General features: G+C 30.0%; 2 protein-coding genes across 4 annotated transcripts; both read left to right on the forward strand.

Moving 5' to 3' along the window:
* The first annotated feature begins 19 nt into the window (after window positions 1-19).
* On the forward strand, window positions 20-2,915 carry LOC106451799 (BUD13 homolog). Its single transcript, XM_013893776.3, has 9 exons — window positions 20-139; window positions 429-653; window positions 743-1,619; window positions 1,743-1,810; window positions 1,907-1,971; window positions 2,073-2,176; window positions 2,265-2,337; window positions 2,420-2,600; window positions 2,701-2,915. Exons 2-9 carry the CDS (start codon window positions 449-451, stop codon window positions 2,784-2,786), a joined length of 1,659 nt encoding a protein of 552 aa, XP_013749230.2. The 5' UTR covers window positions 20-139; window positions 429-448; the 3' UTR covers window positions 2,787-2,915.
* Window positions 2,916-9,803: 6,888 nt separating this feature from the next.
* LOC106345165 (protein BREVIS RADIX-like) lies at window positions 9,804-14,357 on the forward strand. 3 transcript variants are annotated; one of them, XM_013784407.3, is made up of 8 exons: window positions 9,810-10,006; window positions 10,161-10,262; window positions 10,523-10,656; window positions 12,209-12,356; window positions 12,804-13,198; window positions 13,345-13,474; window positions 13,552-13,865; window positions 14,139-14,357. In XM_013784407.3, exons 4-8 carry the CDS (start codon window positions 12,243-12,245, stop codon window positions 14,215-14,217), a joined length of 1,032 nt encoding a protein of 343 aa, XP_013639861.1. In that variant the 5' UTR covers window positions 9,810-10,006; window positions 10,161-10,262; window positions 10,523-10,656; window positions 12,209-12,242; the 3' UTR covers window positions 14,218-14,357. The 3 variants fall into 3 exon arrangements, with proteins under 3 accessions (XP_013639860.1, XP_013639861.1, XP_013639862.1); XM_013784406.3 differs by lacking the exon at window positions 10,161-10,262 and having other exon boundaries at window positions 9,804-10,006; XM_013784408.3 differs by lacking the exon at window positions 10,161-10,262 and having other exon boundaries at window positions 10,544-10,656.
* Window positions 14,358-22,578: the final 8,221 nt, after the last annotated feature.

The following is a 22,578-nucleotide window of genomic DNA, read 5'->3' on the forward strand; positions in this document are numbered from 1 at the left end:
ACTGATTTAATTTCAGTTTCGCCATTCTAGTGAATTTTGGGGATTGAAAACCCTAGAAGAAGAAGAAGAAGGAGAAGAAGATCTCGTTTGGGGTTCTAGTCTATAATCCGGTCATCTCCGGCCTCAACCTCCCGATCAGGTATGTCTTTTCCGTCGTATCTCTTTCTCGGTTTCTCGGTTCTTCTTCTCGATTCTTACTTAACTCGATTGAATCAAGTAATTTGTGTTTGGATTGATGAACTAGTTTCTGCTTTGGTACTTGATTTGTCTTTTGAATGCTATTCTATCATTCGTTTATTTGAAGATGATAAAGAGTTCGCATTGCCAATCCTGCTTGAGTCTTTTTATTTTACTAAAAGTTTTCAATTTGATCATCTGTATTGTAGATGCCGCCATGTTTACCTTAATTTTCCACGTTTATTTTATAGGCTTTGAATTCTACTGGAAGATGGCTGCTCCAAGAACAGGGGTGAAATCTATGAAAGATTACTTGAAGAAGTATGAAAGTAGTGAGGTTATAGAGAAGAAAAAGAAGAAGAAGATGAAGAAGCCTTCCAAGCCTGAACCCACGGGTGTTTTAGTTGTGGATGAAGATCCCGTTTGGCAGAAGCAGGTTGATCCCCAAGAGGAAGATAATGAAAATGATTCAGCTGGTAATGCCCTTAAAACTCTTTCTTAACTTCCTTCCTGAAAGAGTAGCAGTTGACACTAATAAGTTTTTTTTTTTTTCTGTTTTGTCAAGAGGAAAGGCCTGTGGTAGATGAGGACATTGAGGTTAAGAGAATGAGGAGGTTGGAGGAAATCAAGGCAAGGCGTGCCCAAAATGCCATTGCTGAGGATGGCAGTGGGTGGGTGAGTTTATCTTCAGACCCCCAAAGATCTGATGATATTTCTCCTCCAAGGAGACACAGGACTCGTAACGACTCTCCATCTCCTGAGCCTGGTGGGTCTAGGGGTTCACTTCCTGAAACAGACATGTCACCACCACGTCGGAGAAAACGTCATTATACACCTTCCCCTGAACCTAACAGACTACATGCCAAGCCTGTTAGTTTGGATTCTGATTTGACACCACCTCGCAAAAGACGAGCCAGGAATGATTCTCCTTCACCAGAACCTGAAGATCCAGCCCCCAAAAGTCTGGGTGAAGATCTGTCTCCTCCTCGGAAGAGACGTGTTCATCCTGTATCGCCTGAAAGAAGCAGAAAGCGTTCAGATTCTCTTGAGTTAGACGGTGATTTATCTCCCCCTCGCAGGAAAAAGGATTCACTTGTCTCAGATGTTAACAAAAGGAGCAATGATCTTTCTCCTCCACGGAGAAGACGATATCATTCTCCATCACCTGAACCTGGTAGAAGGCCTTCAAAATCTCTTGGCTCGAACTCTGATTTATCTCCACCACGCAGGAGCGTGAGTGTGAAGGGTTCCCGAGACTCGGATCTTTCGCCTCAAAGGAAACCTGTGTCGAGGAGTTCCAATTTTGATAGCTCTCCACCAAGGAGACCGCGCAGAGAATCACCACCTCCCCAAACAAGCAAGGAGCAACGGAAGACTGGGCTAATTAGTGGCAAAGACATTGGAAGTGAATATCGAAAGAAGAAGCAGGATGAACAGCTGAGGTAATAATTTTAAAGCAGACTTTTCTTTCAGATTTAACCATTCCTTTTTCTATTAGGATTTTGTCTTTTTACGTCTTTGGGACTTGACAAGAAACCATTTTGACAAGTTAAACTATTTTGCAGGTTTAAAAATATGGATTCCGAGCTAACTGGTCAGAATGCAGAAGCAGTGTTCCGTGACAAGATTACAGGTAAGGACCGAGAATAGGTTCTTAGGTCCCTATAATTTTCGGTGAGAATGAATATAGCATGACTCACTCCCATATGGTTATTTATTGATATTGCAGGGAAGCGTATATCGAAGGAGGAATATCTTCAATCAAAGCAAAAGAAAGTGATAGAGAAGCCAAAGGTACTGTTTGCTGTTAACTCTATGTTTTACAGAATATGAATTGTGAATCTGAGTAAGTGAGAGAGAAACAGTTGGCAACATAATTGGCTAATTCTTTGTAGGAGATCAAATTGGAATGGGGCCAAGGTTTAGCTCAGAAGCGTGATGCTGAAGCTAGACTACAGGAACTTGAGCTTGAGAAGGATAAGCCATTTGCTCGGACCAGGTATTATATCGTCTCTTTCTCATGAGCTTGAGGTTGAGCTACTATCCACTTGGTTGTTAATCAAACGGTTTTATCCATGTCATTTCAGGGATGATCCCGAGCTTGATCAAATGATGAAAGAAAGAGTTAGATGGGGAGATCCAATGGCTCATTTGGTGAAGGTATTGATAGTACTTCTGCCTACTGACCAAGACCCGCCTTTGAATAAAAAAACTAACATATCAGCGGATCTCTATATCGCAGAAAAAGCAGTACGAGGCACCTCTTATGGATCTTGGAGACAACGAGGAGATGAAAAAATCTGGATTTGTAATACCACAAAGTATCCCAAAGCACAGCTGGATAACAAGAGGATTAGAAGCTGCACCTAATCGGTATGGAATCAAACCCGGTAGACATTGGGATGGAGTTGACCGCAGTACTGGTAAGTTTTTTTCTGTTATGTGTTTTACCTTTGCACATATAAAATAAAAAGAATCCATTAGAAGCTTATTTATTTGATCTGTTTTGTGGGGGTTATATAGGACATGAGAAGGACAGGTTTAAGAAGACAAGTGAGAAAAAAGCAACGGAAAGTGAAGCGTACCTTTGGTCTGTTGCTGATATGTGATTCCCCAAAACTAAATCAGAATTTGTTGTTGGGCTAAATGTGGTTTGGTTTATGAGAGGACCATTCTAAACCGAAGAACTATGTGTTTGTACTCGTTTTATATGTTAAGACAACGAGGAATTCTGATAATTGTTTAAAATGCTAGATAACGGTACAGAATGGCTTCGGTTTAACATAACTCTTAATGTTGAAGAAAGTAGTACAAATATTAAAAACAGAATCTTGAATTCAATTCAATCTGATTTTGCTTATGACATCTTTAGATAAAGATGTTCGACTTAACACCATCGAAATAGAATCGTATAGATAGAAATGATCCAAAAGTTAAACTAAAATATCAGACATGAAAAAGAACCGACTCTTGTCACTTGTGCACATGTAAATGTAGATTCTTTAATTTTTGATTGAGCCAAGCCCTTTAAGTTATTTGCCATTAAGTCTTTTGACTGGCAAATCTTGGAGGAGTTAAAATACATTAATCGATCACTATAATATTATTTGAGAAATCAGTTTCCTATGTGTCGTTCTCACGTTAATTTTCACGATAATTGTTTACATTGATACCCTTAATAAATTAATTTACATTTAAAATACTATTATTTAGTTTACTTTTTAAAATTTTCCAAAAACATATACATATCATAAAAGGAAAATTTTATAAAGTCAAAAAAAGGAATTGAAAAACGAAAATATATGAATATATAATATGATTTCATAAAAGGGGAAAGTTAACAAAATAGTAATCTTACATTTATAGACATAAAATAAAAAGGAAACATTTATAAAGTTTAAAAACAAATTTTAAAACGAAATATATGTATATATAATATTATTTCATTAAAAAGGAAAGTTCACAAAATAATAACACTCCATTTAAATAACATAAAATATACTTTTGAAGTAATAAAATATTTTCTTTATATCTATTTTTTCTTAGAAATATTTTGATATTAGAAAAAGATATATTATTTCTTTTAAAACATAGTTTTAAATAATACAAAAAAAATTAAAGTAATAAAAATATTTTTATATATCTATCTATTTTCTCAGATGATTACATAAAATAATTAAGTAATAATTGACTAAAACTAGTTTATAATTAGTAATATTGAAATATTTTATTTATTTTCATATATTTAGTAGATTATAATATTTTCAATAACAGCAAAAAAAAATCAAAATATTATATTTTACTTATATAATATTATTTTCAAATACAATCACAATTTTGTTAAGTGCTTATTTTTAAGAGATATTAAAAAACTATTTTTTTAAACAAAAAGTTTGATCAAATGGTTATAAAGTACTTTAAATAAGGTAGATATATTATATTTTATCATTATTAACGTTATATATTTTCTTAATATTAAATTTGTTTTTAAATTTTATGTTTTTATGTCTGTGGAAATAGAACCATAATCAAAATACCAAAACAAATCTGAATTCTCATTTTCAAGATTATTTAAAATAATGTTGGCAAACAATTTAAAATATAATGTTGGCATAAAGTTATTTAGAATTATAAAATATTTTAATTATTGTAAATATTGATATGTGTTTATGAACTTCCAAAAATGTATTAGCTACTTATGCATCTAACTTTCTATTGATCATCGCTTTATTTTCTAATATTTTTTTAAAAAACATCAATATATAATTTGATAAATGTTATGAAAATACATGCATATTTAAATTATAAATAAAATTGATTTGATTTGACTTAATTATAATAAAAATAATTATACTTCATTTTGAATTTGAAAGAATATATGTAAGTCAATATATTCACAACATGAGTGACTCGACTAATCCAACTTATATCTAAAATCATAGATTTAACTACGATAATAATATATAATTTTATAAGAATAGTAATTTATTTTATAAATATAAATCATAGGACAACTCAAAACATATTAAAAATAAAAATAAAATATTAACCAACTGTTACAATTTAGTTCTTTTGTAAAATATTCATAATATTATCATTATATTAATGTATGTAATTTGGAATCATACACTTTAGTTTATTTTTTATTTCATTCTAAGCACAATATACATAATCTTCATAAATTATATTTACATATCTAAGACAACAACCACCTGAATGAAAATAAGAAATTAATCAAAATTTTGATATAAAGAATAAAAAATATTACACTTGGATTCAGATATACAATCTAATTTACCCAAATGATAACTAATCGAATGTAAAAACAACAAAATCGATTAGATATAACATATCTAAAATCATATATATAATTAAAGTAATATAATATTATTAATATAAATGATGCATATAAATTATAAATTAATTTAAAATTAAAAGAGAATAGATCTATAGAAAAACTTCACTTGAAAGTCTAAAACTATGCTTGGAAGAAAACATTGAAATCAGATTCAATACTAACGTTGAAATATCCAACCAACGGGTTTTGAGAGCGGTTGCAATCATCTCTAACGGTGGTTGCAATCATCTCTAACGGTGCTCGATTGTTGGCCGAAAAGAGTTGAGAGATCCAAAATCATAGTCAAAAAGCTTTAACTAGAACTGGAAATGACATTCTAGTAAGAAATAGCAGATGACTTAAAGGGTAGGAGACCCTGGAACCGTAGAGCCTTCTTGACACGCAAAATTAGGTCTAATGTTCATACCAAATGGCCAGGTCCAAGCCCATAAAGATCATAGTAATCTCCAGGGTTTTGTTGGGAGAAGGTGGGTTGTCACGCGCGCCAAACTATGTTAACTCGCTGGAGAGAGTTATGGATCTGGCTAGGCTCGTCGTTGGAGCACATAGAAAACAATGTGCTGAGCAGCTAGGGCAATGTCGCAGAGGTAGAGCTCGTCGTGGCTGTGTTGACTTCAGCGGAACTGATGCGCAGTGGAGGAGGAGCGGTCGCAGGGGAAAGGCCAGTGAAGAATCATATATATAGATCTGGAGCCTCTAGCCTGGCTATGGTGTATGACGGTGAAAGAGTTAGTGGTTTTGTGAAACGTCCATTAAAGCGTGAAGTTTTATGCTATGAGGATTTCCATTCGACATTAGCCGAATTTACATAAACGATTAAATAAAGCGATATTAAGGAAATATACGAAATGAAAGTTAATATGAAAAACATTTTTGTAAACAGCATATGGAGTCGAGATAAAATATTTTTCCTTAACTTTTACTATTCGCTCAGTAGTGAGACGATGTGATGTAGCAAATAATGAATCACATGATAATAAGAGAAGACGAACATTTAAAGAGGAGAAGACAAGCTATTCACCGTAATTGCTGTACGTATGCACGTTAGCGGGAATCTCGTGAAGATCTCAGAGGTTAGGCGTTACGAAACTTCCTCAACAAGATCTTTTCTTGATTAAATATTTGTCAAAGTAGAGAAAATCATGTTCTTTCTCATGAACTATATGTCGTTTAAAGTGAACTAGAAAACTGAAAATAACTTAGTCCAAAAACAATGTTGGACCAAAGCCCACGCCTGAGCCAGTTGAACGGCGATGGTGCAGAGCCAAGCTGAGTCTCTCTCACAAGCATTTGACCTATGACAATGGTGGGAGAACATGTATATATTACTCCTCAAGGCATCATTCCCCGATGTGGGACACTGGTAATAACATAATCTTTTTGAAACTTGTATAATTCTAAGTTACCATTTTTGTTGTTTCATATCTTATTCTATTTAAATATTATTTTTATTTAAATATTTTTTGACGTTTAAATATACTAAATTTTCGTTGTAAGCTTTGCAACGCACTATTAATCCGGCCACAAAACATCTGTTTGACCGGAAAAGTCCGAGGAAAAATCACCGGAAAGTCGAAAAAACCAGCTTCTGGATTTTTGTTAAAAAGCAGAGTTCCAACACAGGTTTTTCACTAATCAGAGGTAGGTAGCCTCTTGGAAATGATCAGGAACATGCGTAAAACGGAAGAAAACCAAAAATCTTGCGAACTAACACTATTTAACACACAAGTTTATGTACGTAATTGTTGTAATCTAAACATCTTAGTGGTGGTTTTAAGAGATTAGCGAATGGTAGTTTAGAAAATTGTTTTTCTTAATTTACATGATCATTTTGATATCTAAATAAGTAAATATATTATTTCTTCAGAAATAGAATATGATCTAACAATGCAGTGAAAAGTTTAAAAAGGAACATAAAGAATGAAAAATAAAAGCGACAAAGCTGAAGAATATGTTTGTATTTTTATTAGTAAAACGAATCCAAAAGACATAACATATACTATAACACAAGATGGGAAGTGTTTTGGGGACATCGACTATACTTGGACAAAAGTCTCATATACTTTTCTTGCATATTAGTTAAATCGCAATTATATAAGTTAGAATCATATCCTTTTGATTTACACCATAAAAATATATTTTTGTATAGCCCATTTTTGTTTCAACTGTACGTAGTGCAGTGCTTCATATAAATTGATGCAATTCTTTTTACAAGATAAAGTTTCAATATAAACGATTGAGCCACTATCGACAATTGTGCATTGTGTTATCATATCTTAAGATACCACAAATATGTTTTTTTTTGTTTTACTAAAACCACAAAACATATTTAGTTTTTTTTTTTTTAACTTTTACTTCGACAGTATTTTAATTTTTTAAATAATAGCGAAATCATGATTAATATTGTTTTGAACTAGACTCTTGAAGTTAGTTTTTTTGTAAAAATATTTGAACATTTATTGTTTAAAATTACAATATGTTTTAAACGTAAAACTGCATGCAAATTTCTTCTTATTTTCATATAATATCGTCATATGTACTTCTTAATTGGATAGTTATTTGGAGTTTTGTTGTCCCTCAGTTCGAAGCATTCTTTGCTTAAAGACAGGGTAGCCCCAGGAATATATAAAAGTTAAGTTCCCACCCCCAAGGCCCCCACGTTTTGGGTTAAAGAGATGCATTTTATGTTTGTCTGATTTTATTTCTTTTCAAGAAAGTATAGAATCGTCGAACATGTTGCACATAATATTAGTGCTTAATTTTATGCAACCTCAGAGTTTTCAATGTTTTAGAGTAAACAAAAAAAAGCTGTTTGACACGCCTTTAGTACTGGATGTTTAAACATAAAACAATTCCAATAGTTTGTATAGTGCTGCCGTAAATTCAAGTAAATGTTTATAGCATTTTGTCATTTAGTACAATATTTGTTATAGCAAAAAAAAATTAAATATATGAAAAATATATACATCCGAAACTTAAAAATCCACTCTTGCACTAGCTTCATAACTTGGACTTCAAACTTGAATTCAAGTATTCCCGTTCTCATATTGTTTGTTTTAATTACTCGAAAATGAATAACTTACAAAATATGTATGAGGAAAATATTAAATAATACAGAGAAGACATATGTGTAATGTCCCTATTACTTAACCACGAATCAACGTTACAATATCATCAACCTACGTGACTTTGGAGACGGATCTTCTAATGCCTACGTTTATTTAGTAATTTTTATAATTAAAAGTTTGTGTTTTAGTTAACCATCTTTATCGGACTCGAGTAATTCTTTTCTACTATTGTGTTTTCTCAAAAGGAAAAGATCGATGAACAACAGGACTAAGTAAAGTCAAGCAGCTTGTTCATCATGCTTTTACATTTTTTTTTAATGAATCTTACCTATGAGTTCGAACTTCGATGACAAGAACTATATGCATGTTATTTTGATTAAAACTTTCATTTTCATTTTGATTAGAACTATATACACTGTGTCTGTGCTTTTTCATATATTTCAAAGACTCAGATCAGTTCAAGATTATGATTCCTATGTTAATTATTGTAATGTTTAGCGAAATTCGAAGACACATATCTTCATATAGTTTGTGCACAGAATGAACCATCACGACTGGCTACTTTTTATCAACCCCGAACTGAACCCACGGGCCGGCTCTGCTTACATATGCAAGTAAAAACAAATAGACAAAACGAGAAACTGAATCTAAATCAAATAATTTCTTTTTTACAAAAAAGAAAAAAAAATAGACAGCAAATATTTGGTCGGAGAATGAGGAATGTGTAAGAGAAACGTACATGACAAACAAACATGTCACGTGTGAAGCAAATAGCGTAGCTGTATGTATCCCATACTTCAAGTTTTATCCACCATGCAAACATTAATCTTTGATAATGACACTAGTTAAGAAAAACTTCAACTATACGCATTCACAATATAATACTATACTATACTAGCTTAATAATATATATACGAGCACTATAATCCCTGAGCTATTTCTAACTTGTATATTTCAAGTTTCAACCATAAAATGATATGTTCTCTTCTCAGTCGATACTTTTTTCTTTAACTCATGTAGTATTAGAAGGCCGAAACAAAGTTTTTTTTACCACACATGATCATCACATCTATAACAAGACAAAATGATGATACAAATGTTACATGTAGTATGTACGCCCTCCGTTTCAAAATAGATGATGTTTTAGGGAGTTTTTGATGTTTCAAAATAGATAATGTTTTCATATATCAATGCACTTTTTCACTTTATCAAAAACTGTGTAACCAATGATATTTTGTAGTCTGTTTTGTGATTGGTGAATAACTTTTAATTTATATTTTAATGATATTTTTAAGATAAAAAATAAGTTTTTTAATAGTTGTGTACAATTTTAAAACTTCATGTATTTTGAAATAGAGAGAGTATATAATATTTTGTTTTTTTTATAAAAAAAAAGAGTAGTAATGTAGTATATATTAAATTAAATTTAAAAACGAACCTAGACAAAGCGAATAGTGATGCGACCGTTCGCTTGGCATGTCAAGTAAGTATATCGTAACCATAACCCGACCCGGTTTCACGAACGAGTGATAAATAGCCAAGTAATCAAGTTCCAGCACACGTAAGCCACTGTAAGACAACATGGGCCCTCGCTGCCGTCTCTTAACTCGACCAAAGAGCTCTCCTCTGTGTTTTTCTTTTAAATAAATGAAGACTTAACGCCGTTAAAACCTTCACTTTCCTCCACGTATAAATACGCACTTGTGTCTGCTCTCACTTTCTCTTGGACATACAAAACAAAAATATCAGAGCTCCGTTTCAGTTCTCGGGTGACCCGATAACCCGAACTTGTCTTCCTGTTCTTGAAGAAAATTATCTGTTCGCATTGAGTTGTATTGCTTCGTGAGTGTGAAGATTTGTATTGAGAATCTGATTCTGTTTCGCTACGAAGCAGACATTTCAGGTCAGTAGGGAGATTCGTTGCTTGTGTTTTTGTACTTTCGCTTCTGTAGAAACGATTGAGAAAGCAAACAGAGATTTATCACTCGTTTTTATCTTTTCAAACTATTTTTTTTCTCGGAAAAAGATTCACTGAGTTTTCTTTTTTTCATGGTAAGGTGCCTTGAACTGTTACATTGTTGCCCCTCCTCTGTCATTTGATTTTGACAGAATCGATTCGTCACTCGTCTCTATTATTTTTCGGGGGATAAAATAGCATAGTAAGTTTCCAAAAGATATCTCTAGTGTCCGATTCCTAAGTATTCTAACAGATTTTTCGTAAATCTTTCCAGGAAAATCTTACGTTTCTTGTTCGTTTCAAAAGCTTCCTTGTATTTATTGTTTCCTAACTTTTACTTTAAAGAAAGAAAGAAGAAGAATACGCCAAGTTTTTCTCTCTTGCCATTAAAAAGCTAAATTCACCATCATCAATTGGTTCGTCCTTTTACTCACATTTATTACGGTTGCTAATGTTATGCAGCCATTGATGGTCTATATGTAGGCTTAGACACAGAACAAACCCCACTCGTGCCGGCTATCACAATAGACCAAACCTTAAAGAGGAAATAAAAGCAGCAGCGCTCTCTAATCAAACACGCAGATATCGAAGCAAAGGTCAGTAAATCTACTAAAATCCATTCAAATCAAATCAAAAATTCAATGTCTATAATAATGGCTTTTTGTATCAGTTATTCTTTCCTTTGCTTTTCATAATAAAAAACCCCATTCTTCGTAATTCGTGATCGTTTGTATTCTGAATACAGATTCATATCTGTAGCTTTCATCTCTCGACACGCTTTAGATTGGTCCATCATCACACACAACCCTAAAATAGAAACCAAACTCTTTTTCTTTTTCCTTACACGTGACTGTCAAGATTCCATTCTATTGTTTAATACATTCAATATTTCCTTTTCCAGTTTATTCCATTAATGATCGTATTTTTTGGTCTTGAATGGTGCTACACACGGAGGAATCTGAACATATTATTTGATTCTTTGTTAAGTTAGTAGTATTTTTATTTTGTTTTTTAATGTCAGGACTTTCGGCTACTGCAAAAAAAAAAGTTTTATTCTTTCATCTCCTTTGATATGTGTTAGTTGAGGGATGGGCTCTTTGCTGCAAACAAAAGCATTTCTGTATACCATTTTTATACCTCACAAACACTCTTTAAAGTACAAAGAAGAAAATTTTGTCTCTATTATGGTTGCTTTTAAAATGGACTATTTTACTCGTAAATTAATTTAAAGTAAAGAGTCTATTTTAAACCATTTTTCAGAACATACAATTTTTTTTTCCTTACTGGGGTCCTATCCTCTTATCCCCAAGTTCTATTTCTTTCTTTAAAAAAAGAGAAGTGTAACTTGTAGTTTACATATCTTTCAGCACTTTTTGTCTCTATCAAAGATCAACGAACTAAATATAATGAACCTCCGTAAAAGCTTATATTATTTTATTAATTTCAGTCTTTGCTTCAGAGATTAAAAAAAATCTCCGAGTTTACTGTTTTTTCTTTTCAGTTTTATGATATCTTTGGTATGAACAGAAATGGGTTTAGTTGTAGAAAAATAAAAAAATGGGTTTAGTTCTTGAAATATTTAAGCTTTGGTTCTTATAAGTTAAACTATTTGATTCCAGCTAAGTGTGTAAATCTCCGAGGTTACTGTCTTTCCTCTTTATTATTTTTGGTATGAAATGGGTTTAGCTCTCTAAAATATTTAAGCTTTTGTTTGTAAGTTAAACTAAACCAAATCAAGGTTCTATTTTCTTTTGAGTAGTTGTTTTCTAACCAGAAGAGAGATACGTCACAACTTTTATCCTTTTGTGCTGTGTTTGCGTTAGAGAGAACGACAAATCGGCATCCGAATTCCCCTTCCTATATTCCAACTTGTAACTAATGTTTACAATTTGTCTGTTACTGCTATCGTAGGACCATTTCATCATTTCCTATTATTATTTTATATTTCAATAAATTAAATGTGTACTCTGATTACATAAGCTATATGTCTACCGTGTTTGATGTCGGATTGTGGATCCCGTTCTTGTTTAGTTGTCTCTACTTTTGGTTTTGTAATGATTTTGTTTTGGTTTGTAGTATTATTCATTAATTGAGGTTTGGTTGTGTGGTGTTTATTTTAAGTAGACTCTGTTTTATACGATTTTGTAGGGCTGAAAAGGCAAACAAAAAGTGAGCAGAAAAGATGTTTACTTGCATAGCTTGTACGAAAGCAGACGGAGGTGAGGAAGTCGGTAATGGAGCGCGTGGAGGCACCACTCCCAATACTAAAGAAGCCGTCAAAAGCCTAACCACACAGGTCTCATCTCTATCTATGAATATCTTCTTTCGTTGTTGATCCTTCTACTTGCTTATTGAATCTTTCACCAATCTCTTTTTAATAGATTATGTCAGTGTTTATTTATCCAAAAAAAAAAGAAAGTCAAACAAGTACGGAAAAATCCACATTGAAAGTTATATAATTTCTTGAGAGCATAGTGGCAGATTAATGCTTTGGTTAATATTTGCTAATGAAGTAGTTTTTTGAATATAATTTTAATCATGTTAGATCTCGTCGATCCTCTTTAAAGAATATGATCATATTAGTCGTCTTTTTACTTCTTTTGGCTAAATATATACTTCTCTTGGCGCATTTAGTCATGGCTAAAAGCCTGAAACTACGTACATATAATGGTAGTGAAACTGTTGTATTCAACATCATTGCGTTTTAAAATGTGTGTGTGTGTGGGTAACTTGTGTTATGCAGATTAAAGATATGGCTATAAAATTCTCGGGTGCCTATAAACAATGCAAGCCATGCACTGGTTCCACTACCAGCCCCTTGAAGAAAGGACACAGACCGTTCCCAGATTATGACAACGCTTCTGATGGTGTTCCCTACCCTTACATGGGTGGAAGTGCCGGCTCAACTCCTGCTTGGGACTTCACAAACTCCTCTCACCATCCAGCCGGACGATCAGAACCAAAAAAGTTCACTTCAGTCTATGGAAACGATCGGGAATCTATATCTGCTCAGTCTTGTGATGTGGTACTAGATGAGGAAGGGCCTAAAGAATGGATGGCTCAAGTAGAACCAGGTGTCCATATCACATTCTCGTCGCTTCCCACCGGAGGAAATGATCTTAAGCGGATCCGCTTTAGGTAAATTGAACTACTCAAAACAACCTCTGTGTGTGATCTTTAAGTTTTTTTTATAGATCAGTAGGTAGTGACTAAAACAGAACCTGCATGTCCTGTTTTGTGTCTTGTTTTGAAAACTAACCATTACTTGTGTCTTGTTTTGAAAGCCGAGAGATTTTCGACAAGTGGCAAGCTCAACGGTGGTGGGGTGAGAACTATGAAAAAGTCGTTGAGCTTTACAATGTACAGAGATTCAACCGCCAAGCTCTTCAAACTCCTGCAAGATCCGAGGACCAGGTTAAAAACACATTCCGAAAGCTCTCTCCTCCAGACAAGAACCTTTAGTGAACCGTGTCTTGTTTATTTTTTTTCAGTCACAGAGAGATTCAACTTACTCAAAGATGGAATCAGCGAGAGAGAGCAAAGACTGGACACCAAGACACAACTTCAGACCTCCAGGAGTTAATGTGCCGCATCATTTCTATGGTGGCTCTAGCAACTATGGTCACAATGGAGGACCTCTGATGGATGCATCACGAACCACGACTTCCTCGAGAGATGAGGCACCGTCCATGAGCAATGCTAGTGAAATGCAGGCTGAGTGGATTGAAGAGGATGAGCCAGGCGTTTATATTACTATCAGACAGTTAGCAGATGGGACTAGAGAGTTACGTCGTGTCAGATTCAGGTATAGCAAACTTCTAAGCTAAGCATTTAGGATCAATCGTTTAAACCCTCTAAGCTAAGCTAAGCTCATGGTTCAGGATCCCTGTTACCTTAAAGTATGAAACATTTACAAGATTTTCAGCAGTTTGAATTGGTTATTTAGTACTTAAAATCCTATGATTAGTTTGGTTTCCGGATTATAATATCGGTGACCAAAGAGATGTTGTAAGACATTTTGAATTTCATCATTATATTGATACCGTTACTAATGTTTGTTTTTTGGTTTAATCAACAGCCGGGAACGATTTGGGGAAGTGCATGCAAAGACGTGGTGGGAGCAGAACAGAGAGAGAATACAAACCCAATACCTCTAGGAACAGGGAAATATGAGGCTTTTCATAATCTTTAATTAACAAATTAGTTAATCTCCAGCACACAACAATACAGCTATACACATTTTGGTTATCATGTTTAATCTTGGCTTAATATCTATACATAAATCAATCATCGATCACTAAGCCTAAATATATACATACAACCTATATAAAAACCTAACAGACAAAAATTGTGAATCTAATACTATATAAAAGTTGAGACTATAAACTATCGAGGGCGTCCACATAAGATTTAAAACCATCAATCGTAGTATGACAAATCAATATTTTAGTTTGCTTTTCTAAAAATGTCAAAAAAATTTAAAAATCAAATTATAAAAATGTCAACATTACCAAATATATTGTTTATTTTAAACTATAATATAAATCAATATCAAATAAGGTAGATTTACAAAGATATAAATACTATATTAAGTTAACATAATGTTTAATAGTTTTTTCGAAAACTAAAAATAAATAACAAAAGAATAATTAAATTTAAAATACAACACTTTCATATAATTATAATTATATAAATCTAAAGTTAAACTCATGATTTTCAAAGCTTAGGTTACATAATATTGAAAATATTCTGAAATAACATATAATATATATAAGTTGATGTTATAAATCATTGAGAATATTCACATATTATTTTAAAGTACTAAAATCTACGAATTGTTTTTTTTTTTAATTTTCTATTTCTAAAAATGTCAATATTACAAAACAAAATTATTTCAAAAATAAAATCTATATCTATACTATATAAAAGTTGATGATATAAGCCATTGAAAGCTTCCACGTAGGATTTTAAACGACTAATCGTATTATGACAAAAAAACATTTAATTTGTTATTTTAAGTATGTCAATGTTTCCAAAAAAACTCTTTATTTCATAATAAAAAAAATCAATATTAGATAAGGCAAACTAACAAAAGTAAAACCATTATACATATATTAACTTAATATATATATATATATATATATATATATATATATATTAATATTTCGAAATTTAACATAAATTAACTATAAATAATAATTAATTTTAAAATACAATAATTCAAACAATTATAACTATAAATTTAACTCATGATTTTCAAAATTTAGGCTATATGCTATTGAAAATATTCATTAATAACATGCATTATATATAAGCTAAGAATGTAAATAAGTGAGAAACAATTCATTATATTTTGATTAGGATTTAGAAAATTCCATAAAATCATTTAAAATAAAATTGAAACCAATATCAAACAAGGTAAGTTAACAAAAGTAAAACATTATAATTAAATTTTATTTAATATATATAATATTTCTCGAAATGTAACATTAAAATAAAATACAAAATAAGAATTAATATTAAAAATGCAAGACTTTCAAACAATTATAACTAATCATTAATTAACATTAACTCATGATTTTCAAAATTTAGAATATATGCTATTGAAAATATTCAAAAATAACATATATTATATATGAGGCTATAAGTAATTGACAGTATACACATAAGATTAGAAAAAAAAACAATCAAAATATGAAAAATCATAATTATAGTTTACTATTTTTAAAATGTTAAAATTTCTAAAATTGATAATACAAAATGGAATTCAACATCAAATAAGGTGAACTATTAAATAAAAGTTGAGGCTAAAAGCCATTAGGATATGATTTAAAACAACCAATCATATTATGACAAATAAAGATTTTTATTTTTTAGTTTTAAATATGTCAATGTTTCCACAAAACTATTTTTATTTCATAATAAAAAGAAATCAATATTAAATAAGGCAAACTAAGAAAAGTAAAAACATTATACATATATTAACTTAATATATATATACATATATATAATAATTTCTAAATTTAACATGAATTAACTAAAAATAATAATTAATTTTAAGATGCAATAATTCAAACAATTATAACTATAAATTTAACTCATGATTTTCAAATTTAGGCTATATGCTATTGAAAACATTCATAAATAACATACATTATATATAAGCTAAGACTATAAATCAGTGATAAACAATTCAGTATTTTTTTATTAGAATTTAAACATTTTCATAAAATCATTTAAATAAAATAGAAACTAATATCTAACAAGGTAAGTTAACAAAAGTAAAACATTATAAATAAATTTACTTCGAAATTATATTTCTCGAAATGTAACATTAAAATAAAATACAAAATAAGAATTAATATTAAGAATACAAGACTTTCAAAAAATTATATGTAAATTAATTAAACTCATTGTTTTCAAAGTTTAGGTTATATATTATTGAAAATATTCAAAATAACATATACTATATATGAGGCTATAAGTCATTGTGAGTATACACACATGATTAGAAAAAAAAATCAATATATGAATTATAATTACAGGTTACTATTTTTAAAATGTTAAAAATTTCCAAAATTGATAATACAAAATGGAATTCAACATCAAATAAGGTTAACTAATAAATAAATCATTAAATTCAATTGATTCATATATATATATATATATATATAATATTTGGAAATTTAACAAACAAATTAACCAAAATAATATAAAATATGAAGATACAATATTTTTCCTTTCAAGAACACAAAATAGAAATATACACTTCAAAATAAAATTTCAAAAAGTGTATTTTTTTCTCTCACATCATGCAAATTATCTGTTAAATTATCAATGTAAAATCAATAGCCTCTAATTTATCTAAGAATTATTTTTTTTTTCAAAAAGAAAATCATCATTCTTTTGTATTTTTTCTTGCCTGAAATATGAATTCAACTATAAAAAATTATATTTCATCTCTTTTGGGCTTTCAAGTTGTATATTTGATTATTGTGCATCCATTTGACATACTTATATATATATATATTTGGGTAAATATAAAGTAAGTTGAGGTTTAAGCTAATTAGTTGGATGTATATATATATATATATATTATTGTAATAGTTATCGATATAAATATATTTAAATTAGAAAATTTTATAAATGACTTACAACTTCCAAGATAAATAATTTTATAAATGTTTTTCATTTTTTATAAATGATTTGTAAAGAATGTATGGACTTTGTAAAACATTAATAGTTGTTATAATACTTTATATATGAATATATATGCTTTACATAAGAATATAAAATCATTATATCGATTTATATAAATTGTCTTCGTTCATTATTTTATGTAGTTTATAAATATAAAAAAGAATTGATCAAACATTATTACTATTTCTATAATTTTGACAATTGGTTACTATAAATCATTATTTGTAATATTATGCAGATTATTTGGCAAGTGATATTAATGGATTATTAGACTTACCTTTTATGTTTAAGTCTAATTAAAATAAATAAAAATTAAAACTCAGCGACCATTCAAATTATAATAACTAGGTGATCGGTCCGCACCCTGTGCGGGTATAAGAACATGATCGGTCTGCACCCTGTGTTCTCTCTCGGCCCGTACTTCACGAGAGGGAACACAGTAACGTCAGTATGAAGAAGCAGATATTGTGTGTATGTATAATTGCAACGTCACAAAATATTCTGTGTGTTTACGAAGATACTTTCATTCAAAAAATAGAATAAATAGTGTATAGTTTTAGAAGTAACAGATTTTATATTATCATTAATTAAAATTGTATTGTATATGTTTCGTAATTCTTTATTTTAGGTGAATAATATTATTTTTCCATAAATAATAAACAAACATTTATGTAGACATATTAAAAGAAAATATAATAAAAATCAAAATATTATCCATAAATAATATAAATTATGAAGTACATTTCTCGATAAAGAAAGCAAATTCAATTAGAAACGTGCAAAAAATTAAATAAATTTTGTAAGCAATTTGACGGGTTAACATTATTTGATAAATTTATAAATTTCAAAATTTTATTGAACATGAAATAATATTAAATTGACATACCGTCATCGGTCTCCTAACTCATCAAAACCCATCTGGCAAATACAAAAAATAAATAATTGTAACAGTTTATATATTTTAAAATTTGTATTTGAAAAAAGTAGATTAAAATTACGTACCGTGACTATGGAATATTCTGAAAAATTTGTTTGTAGAAAACATTCAATGTTTTTGTCTTCGGCTTTCCTTCTTTACCAGTTATTAGGATTTTTAATCCAGATCTCGACTTAACTCTTGAAAGTGCAACTTTGCCTTGCATTTTGTAAGCATTTTATAAATTATTTTAAAATTATGATAAATTTATTCTTTAAACAACGATAAATAATTTAAAAATAATATTAATAAACATTTTTGGATTTTGTAATATTTAAAATAGTTATTATATAATTATATTCGAACACAATTTATCAAGTAGAGGATAAAACTATTATAATTATCTTATATAAAATTTCGTTCATTTTATTTTACAGGTTATAAATATTAAAAGTAATAAATAAAACATTATTAGTCTTTCAATAATTTCGAGAATAGTTTCGTTATTTGTAATATTCGTTCGATTATATGGCAAGTGATGATAAACGTCAATAAGTTAAACAATTCTTCCATATTTGGTAAATATATATATATATATAACAATGACAAATTAAATGGTAGAGTATGTAAACACCTGTTTTCTACAAGCGTGAGTTAGAACACCGCCGTATTTAAGAATCATAAGGGCCTCTACAGGTCTTTATTCTTCGCCTTCACCATCCCACTTCAGCGGCTTCAGTTGAACCTTCCTGTATATCCTTGAGAAATTTCCTCCATGCGCCATTCCAAAAAGTTCTCTGCTGTGAAAAAATGACCTCATGAATTAAATAAAAAATGCATAATGCTAGCTTACTTATAAGATAGTATATTCAACAAAAAAAAATGATATAAGATAGTATTACTAAATGATACTATGTAATACTTTCCCGGAAAATATTCAACAAAGAGAGAGAAAGTACTAAAGAACCTATTCAAGAACTGCTTTAACTTGGCGAAGCTTCTCAGCATGTTCAATCAAGGTTTTCTGGATCACTATCACTCTCATGACCTGGTATACATATAAAAAAAGGAAGACATATTGTCGTTACCAGTATTCAACACATGGAAAAGATAGACCAGACATGCTTTTTGGAGACAAGACACAAAGAGTTGAGTTCAAGGTTCTAAAGATGAAGAGCCTTTGCGTCTAAACACATTTTTCTTAGCACACAAGCATCATTGTCGTAATACCTTAATAGTATGAGAGGAGAGATTTGTGAATAATACTTTAAAGAATGAAAAGAGAATGTTTGTATTTTAAAACATTGGGTGTCTCCTATATATATACAGTCGATTTATTCTCATATTAATGATTTTAATATTTTGCACAATAAATAATAAAATCGTTTAAAGAAAGATATTAAATGTGTATTGTCAAAAAATGATTTGCATATGATATGATTTTAACTTGTGCAAGTAATCCATATTAGAAAGGTAAGTTATTAAAAACAAACAACCTAATTAGAAACATTAAAATATTTTGTAAGCAATATAATAAATATGATATCAACATGCGCAAGTTTACCGTTTGAATAATAAGGAAAGTTTTTAATATTTGTCTTAATTCTAAATCTTGCCCAAGGGTAAACTAAATCGATAAAATTTAAAGATTTCAACTTGCGCAAGTAATCCATATTGTGAATAAGTGATTTGCATATTTAATGATTTCAACTTGCGCAAGTAATCTATATTAGAAAGGTAAGTTATTAAAAACAAATTTTGTCAATAATTTATTTGCATATTTAATGATTTCAACTTAATCGATATTAAATGTGTATTGTCAAAAAATGATTTGCATATGATATGATTTTAACTTGCGCAAGTAATCCATATTAGAAAGGTACGTTATTAAAAACAAACAACCTAATTAGAAACATTAAAATATTTTGTAAGCAATATAATAAATATGATATGAACATGCGCAAGTTTACCGTTTGAATAATAAGGAAAGTTTTTAATATTTGTCTTAATTCTAAATCTTGCCCAATGGTAAACTAAATCGATAAAATTTAATGATTTCAACTTGTGCAAGTAATCCATATTGTGAATAAGTAATTTGCATATTTAATGATTTCAACTTGCGCAAGTAATCTATATTAGAAAGGTAAGTTATTAAAAACAAATTTTGTCAATAAGTTATTTGCATATTTAATGATTTCAACTTGCGCAAGTAATCCATATTAGAAAGGTAAGTTATTAAAAACAAACAACCTAATTAGTAGGAGTGGACACTTTACCCGATATCCAAAGTGGCACCCGAACCCGATCCGAAAAACCCGAACTGAAATCCGAACCGAAATAGCAAAATACCCGAACGGGTATTGAATAAGGAGAGAATGGATACCCGAACGGATAATACCCGAACCCGAATAGATATCCGAAGATAACCGAACATATGTATAATTAACCTTATATTTTCAGTTTACATCTCTCATTTTATATAAAATATTTATATTGATACTACACATACTTTAAGTTATATGATATACATACAATTACGAAAAAATGATTTGCTACTAACTTAAAATGCATGTCAAGTTTTTTATTTAAAAAATTAACAAAAAGTTACATTCGAAATTTAAAAACAATAACTAAATTAAAGCATTTTAGTTTTAAAATCTTATGTCCAAATCTATTAACTATTCAATCTATTAAAAATAAAAAATTAGTTAACTGAAAGTTATATTTTTAAATATAAGAAACTTGAGAAATGAAAATTTTAATTTTTTTTTTAAATCTAAATATCCGAACCAGATCCAAAATAACCGAATCCGAACTAAAAATACCCGAACCCGTCCCGAAGTACAGAAATACCCGAACGGGTTCTACACCTCTATACCGAAATACCCAAAAATCCGAAATACCCGATCCGAACCCGAACGGGTACCCAAGGCTAAACTAAATCGATAATTATTATCCCCTAGCTATATATGGGCTTAACCAAATCGACAATAGTTTTGGGCTTGTCTACACATAAGCGATTGATTAAAATAAATGAAAAAGAAAAATTCAAAAAAACCAGCCAATAGAATTATAACATTTTTCCTGAGAAGCGCTATATGAGTGCCACCTCAGCAGAAATCACTAAAGTGACTTCTCTTTTAATGTATAGGGGGATTTTCTTAAGATTTCACCAATGATCGATACGTAAAAAAAGTCACTTAAGTGACTTCTCAGTTAATATATGTAGGATGCCTTCAAATTATCATAATTAAAAATGTCCATGTACATTTTTAACAAAAAAAATCTTATTAATTTCCTTTATTTATAAACATAAGTAAGATAAGAAAACTAAAATATGCCCCTTTAGATCAGATGCCCTAATCATATATATATATATATATATATATATATATATATATATATATATATATATATATATATATATATATGAGTTTGGTTCAAATTTCTGGCTTTTGAGTTATTCAAATTTATGAAGTATAATCAAACCGAATTAAGATCTATATAGGATTGGTTCGGTAGAGTTTTTGATTCAGTTGCATAGTTTTTATGTCATGATGATCAAAATTGAGTGATTTTGGATAAACTTAAAATACTAAAAAGCTTATTGTTGTCTACTCTAGTTGATTGGCAAGTTCGTTGGGACATTTTCTCTGGTATTTGCCGGCTGCGCGGCAATGGTGGTAAATGAAACGTATGGTAAACCGGTGACACTTCCTCGCATAGCTATGGTGGGGACTAACCATAATGGTTCTACTCAATTGGTCATGTCTCCGGTGCACATTTCAACCTTGCTGTTGCCTTAGCTTCTTCTACGAAGTTCCCTTTTAAACAGGTGACCAAAGAGAAAAAACATACTACTATCAAATTCAGTTCTTACATTCTTATAAATGTTAGTATTGTACCAATCCAAAAATAATTATATGAGGGTATTATATGACATGCTGCCGATAGCGAATTTTGTTTTTGCTAAGAATGCTAATATTATATTAATGATTTCAGATTTTTCAAAGTAGAATCTAGTGGCTACTCCACCTTGGCAAAAAAAAAAAAAGGGGAGAGCAATAAAGGTTAAAAAAATAAAGGAGAGCAATAAAAAAAAATGCTAATATTATATTAATGATTTTTTTTGCTAAGAGTGCTAATATTATATTAATGATTTCAGATTTTACAAAGTAAAATCTAGTGGCTACTCCACCTTGGCAAAAAAGATAAAAAAATAAGGGAGAGCAATAAAGGTTAAAACAATAAAGGAGATTAAAAAAAAAAAAAAGCTAATATTATATTAATGGTTTTTTTTTTTTGCTAAGAATGCTAATATTATATTAATGATTTTAGATTTTACAAAGTAGAATCTAGTGGCTACTCCACCTTGACAAAAAGATAAAAATAAGGGAGAGCA

Source organism: Brassica napus, unplaced genomic scaffold, assembly GCF_020379485.1.
Source record: "Brassica napus cultivar Da-Ae unplaced genomic scaffold, Da-Ae ScsIHWf_373;HRSCAF=589, whole genome shotgun sequence".
Classification (NCBI taxonomy): domain Eukaryota; kingdom Viridiplantae; phylum Streptophyta; class Magnoliopsida; order Brassicales; family Brassicaceae; genus Brassica; species Brassica napus.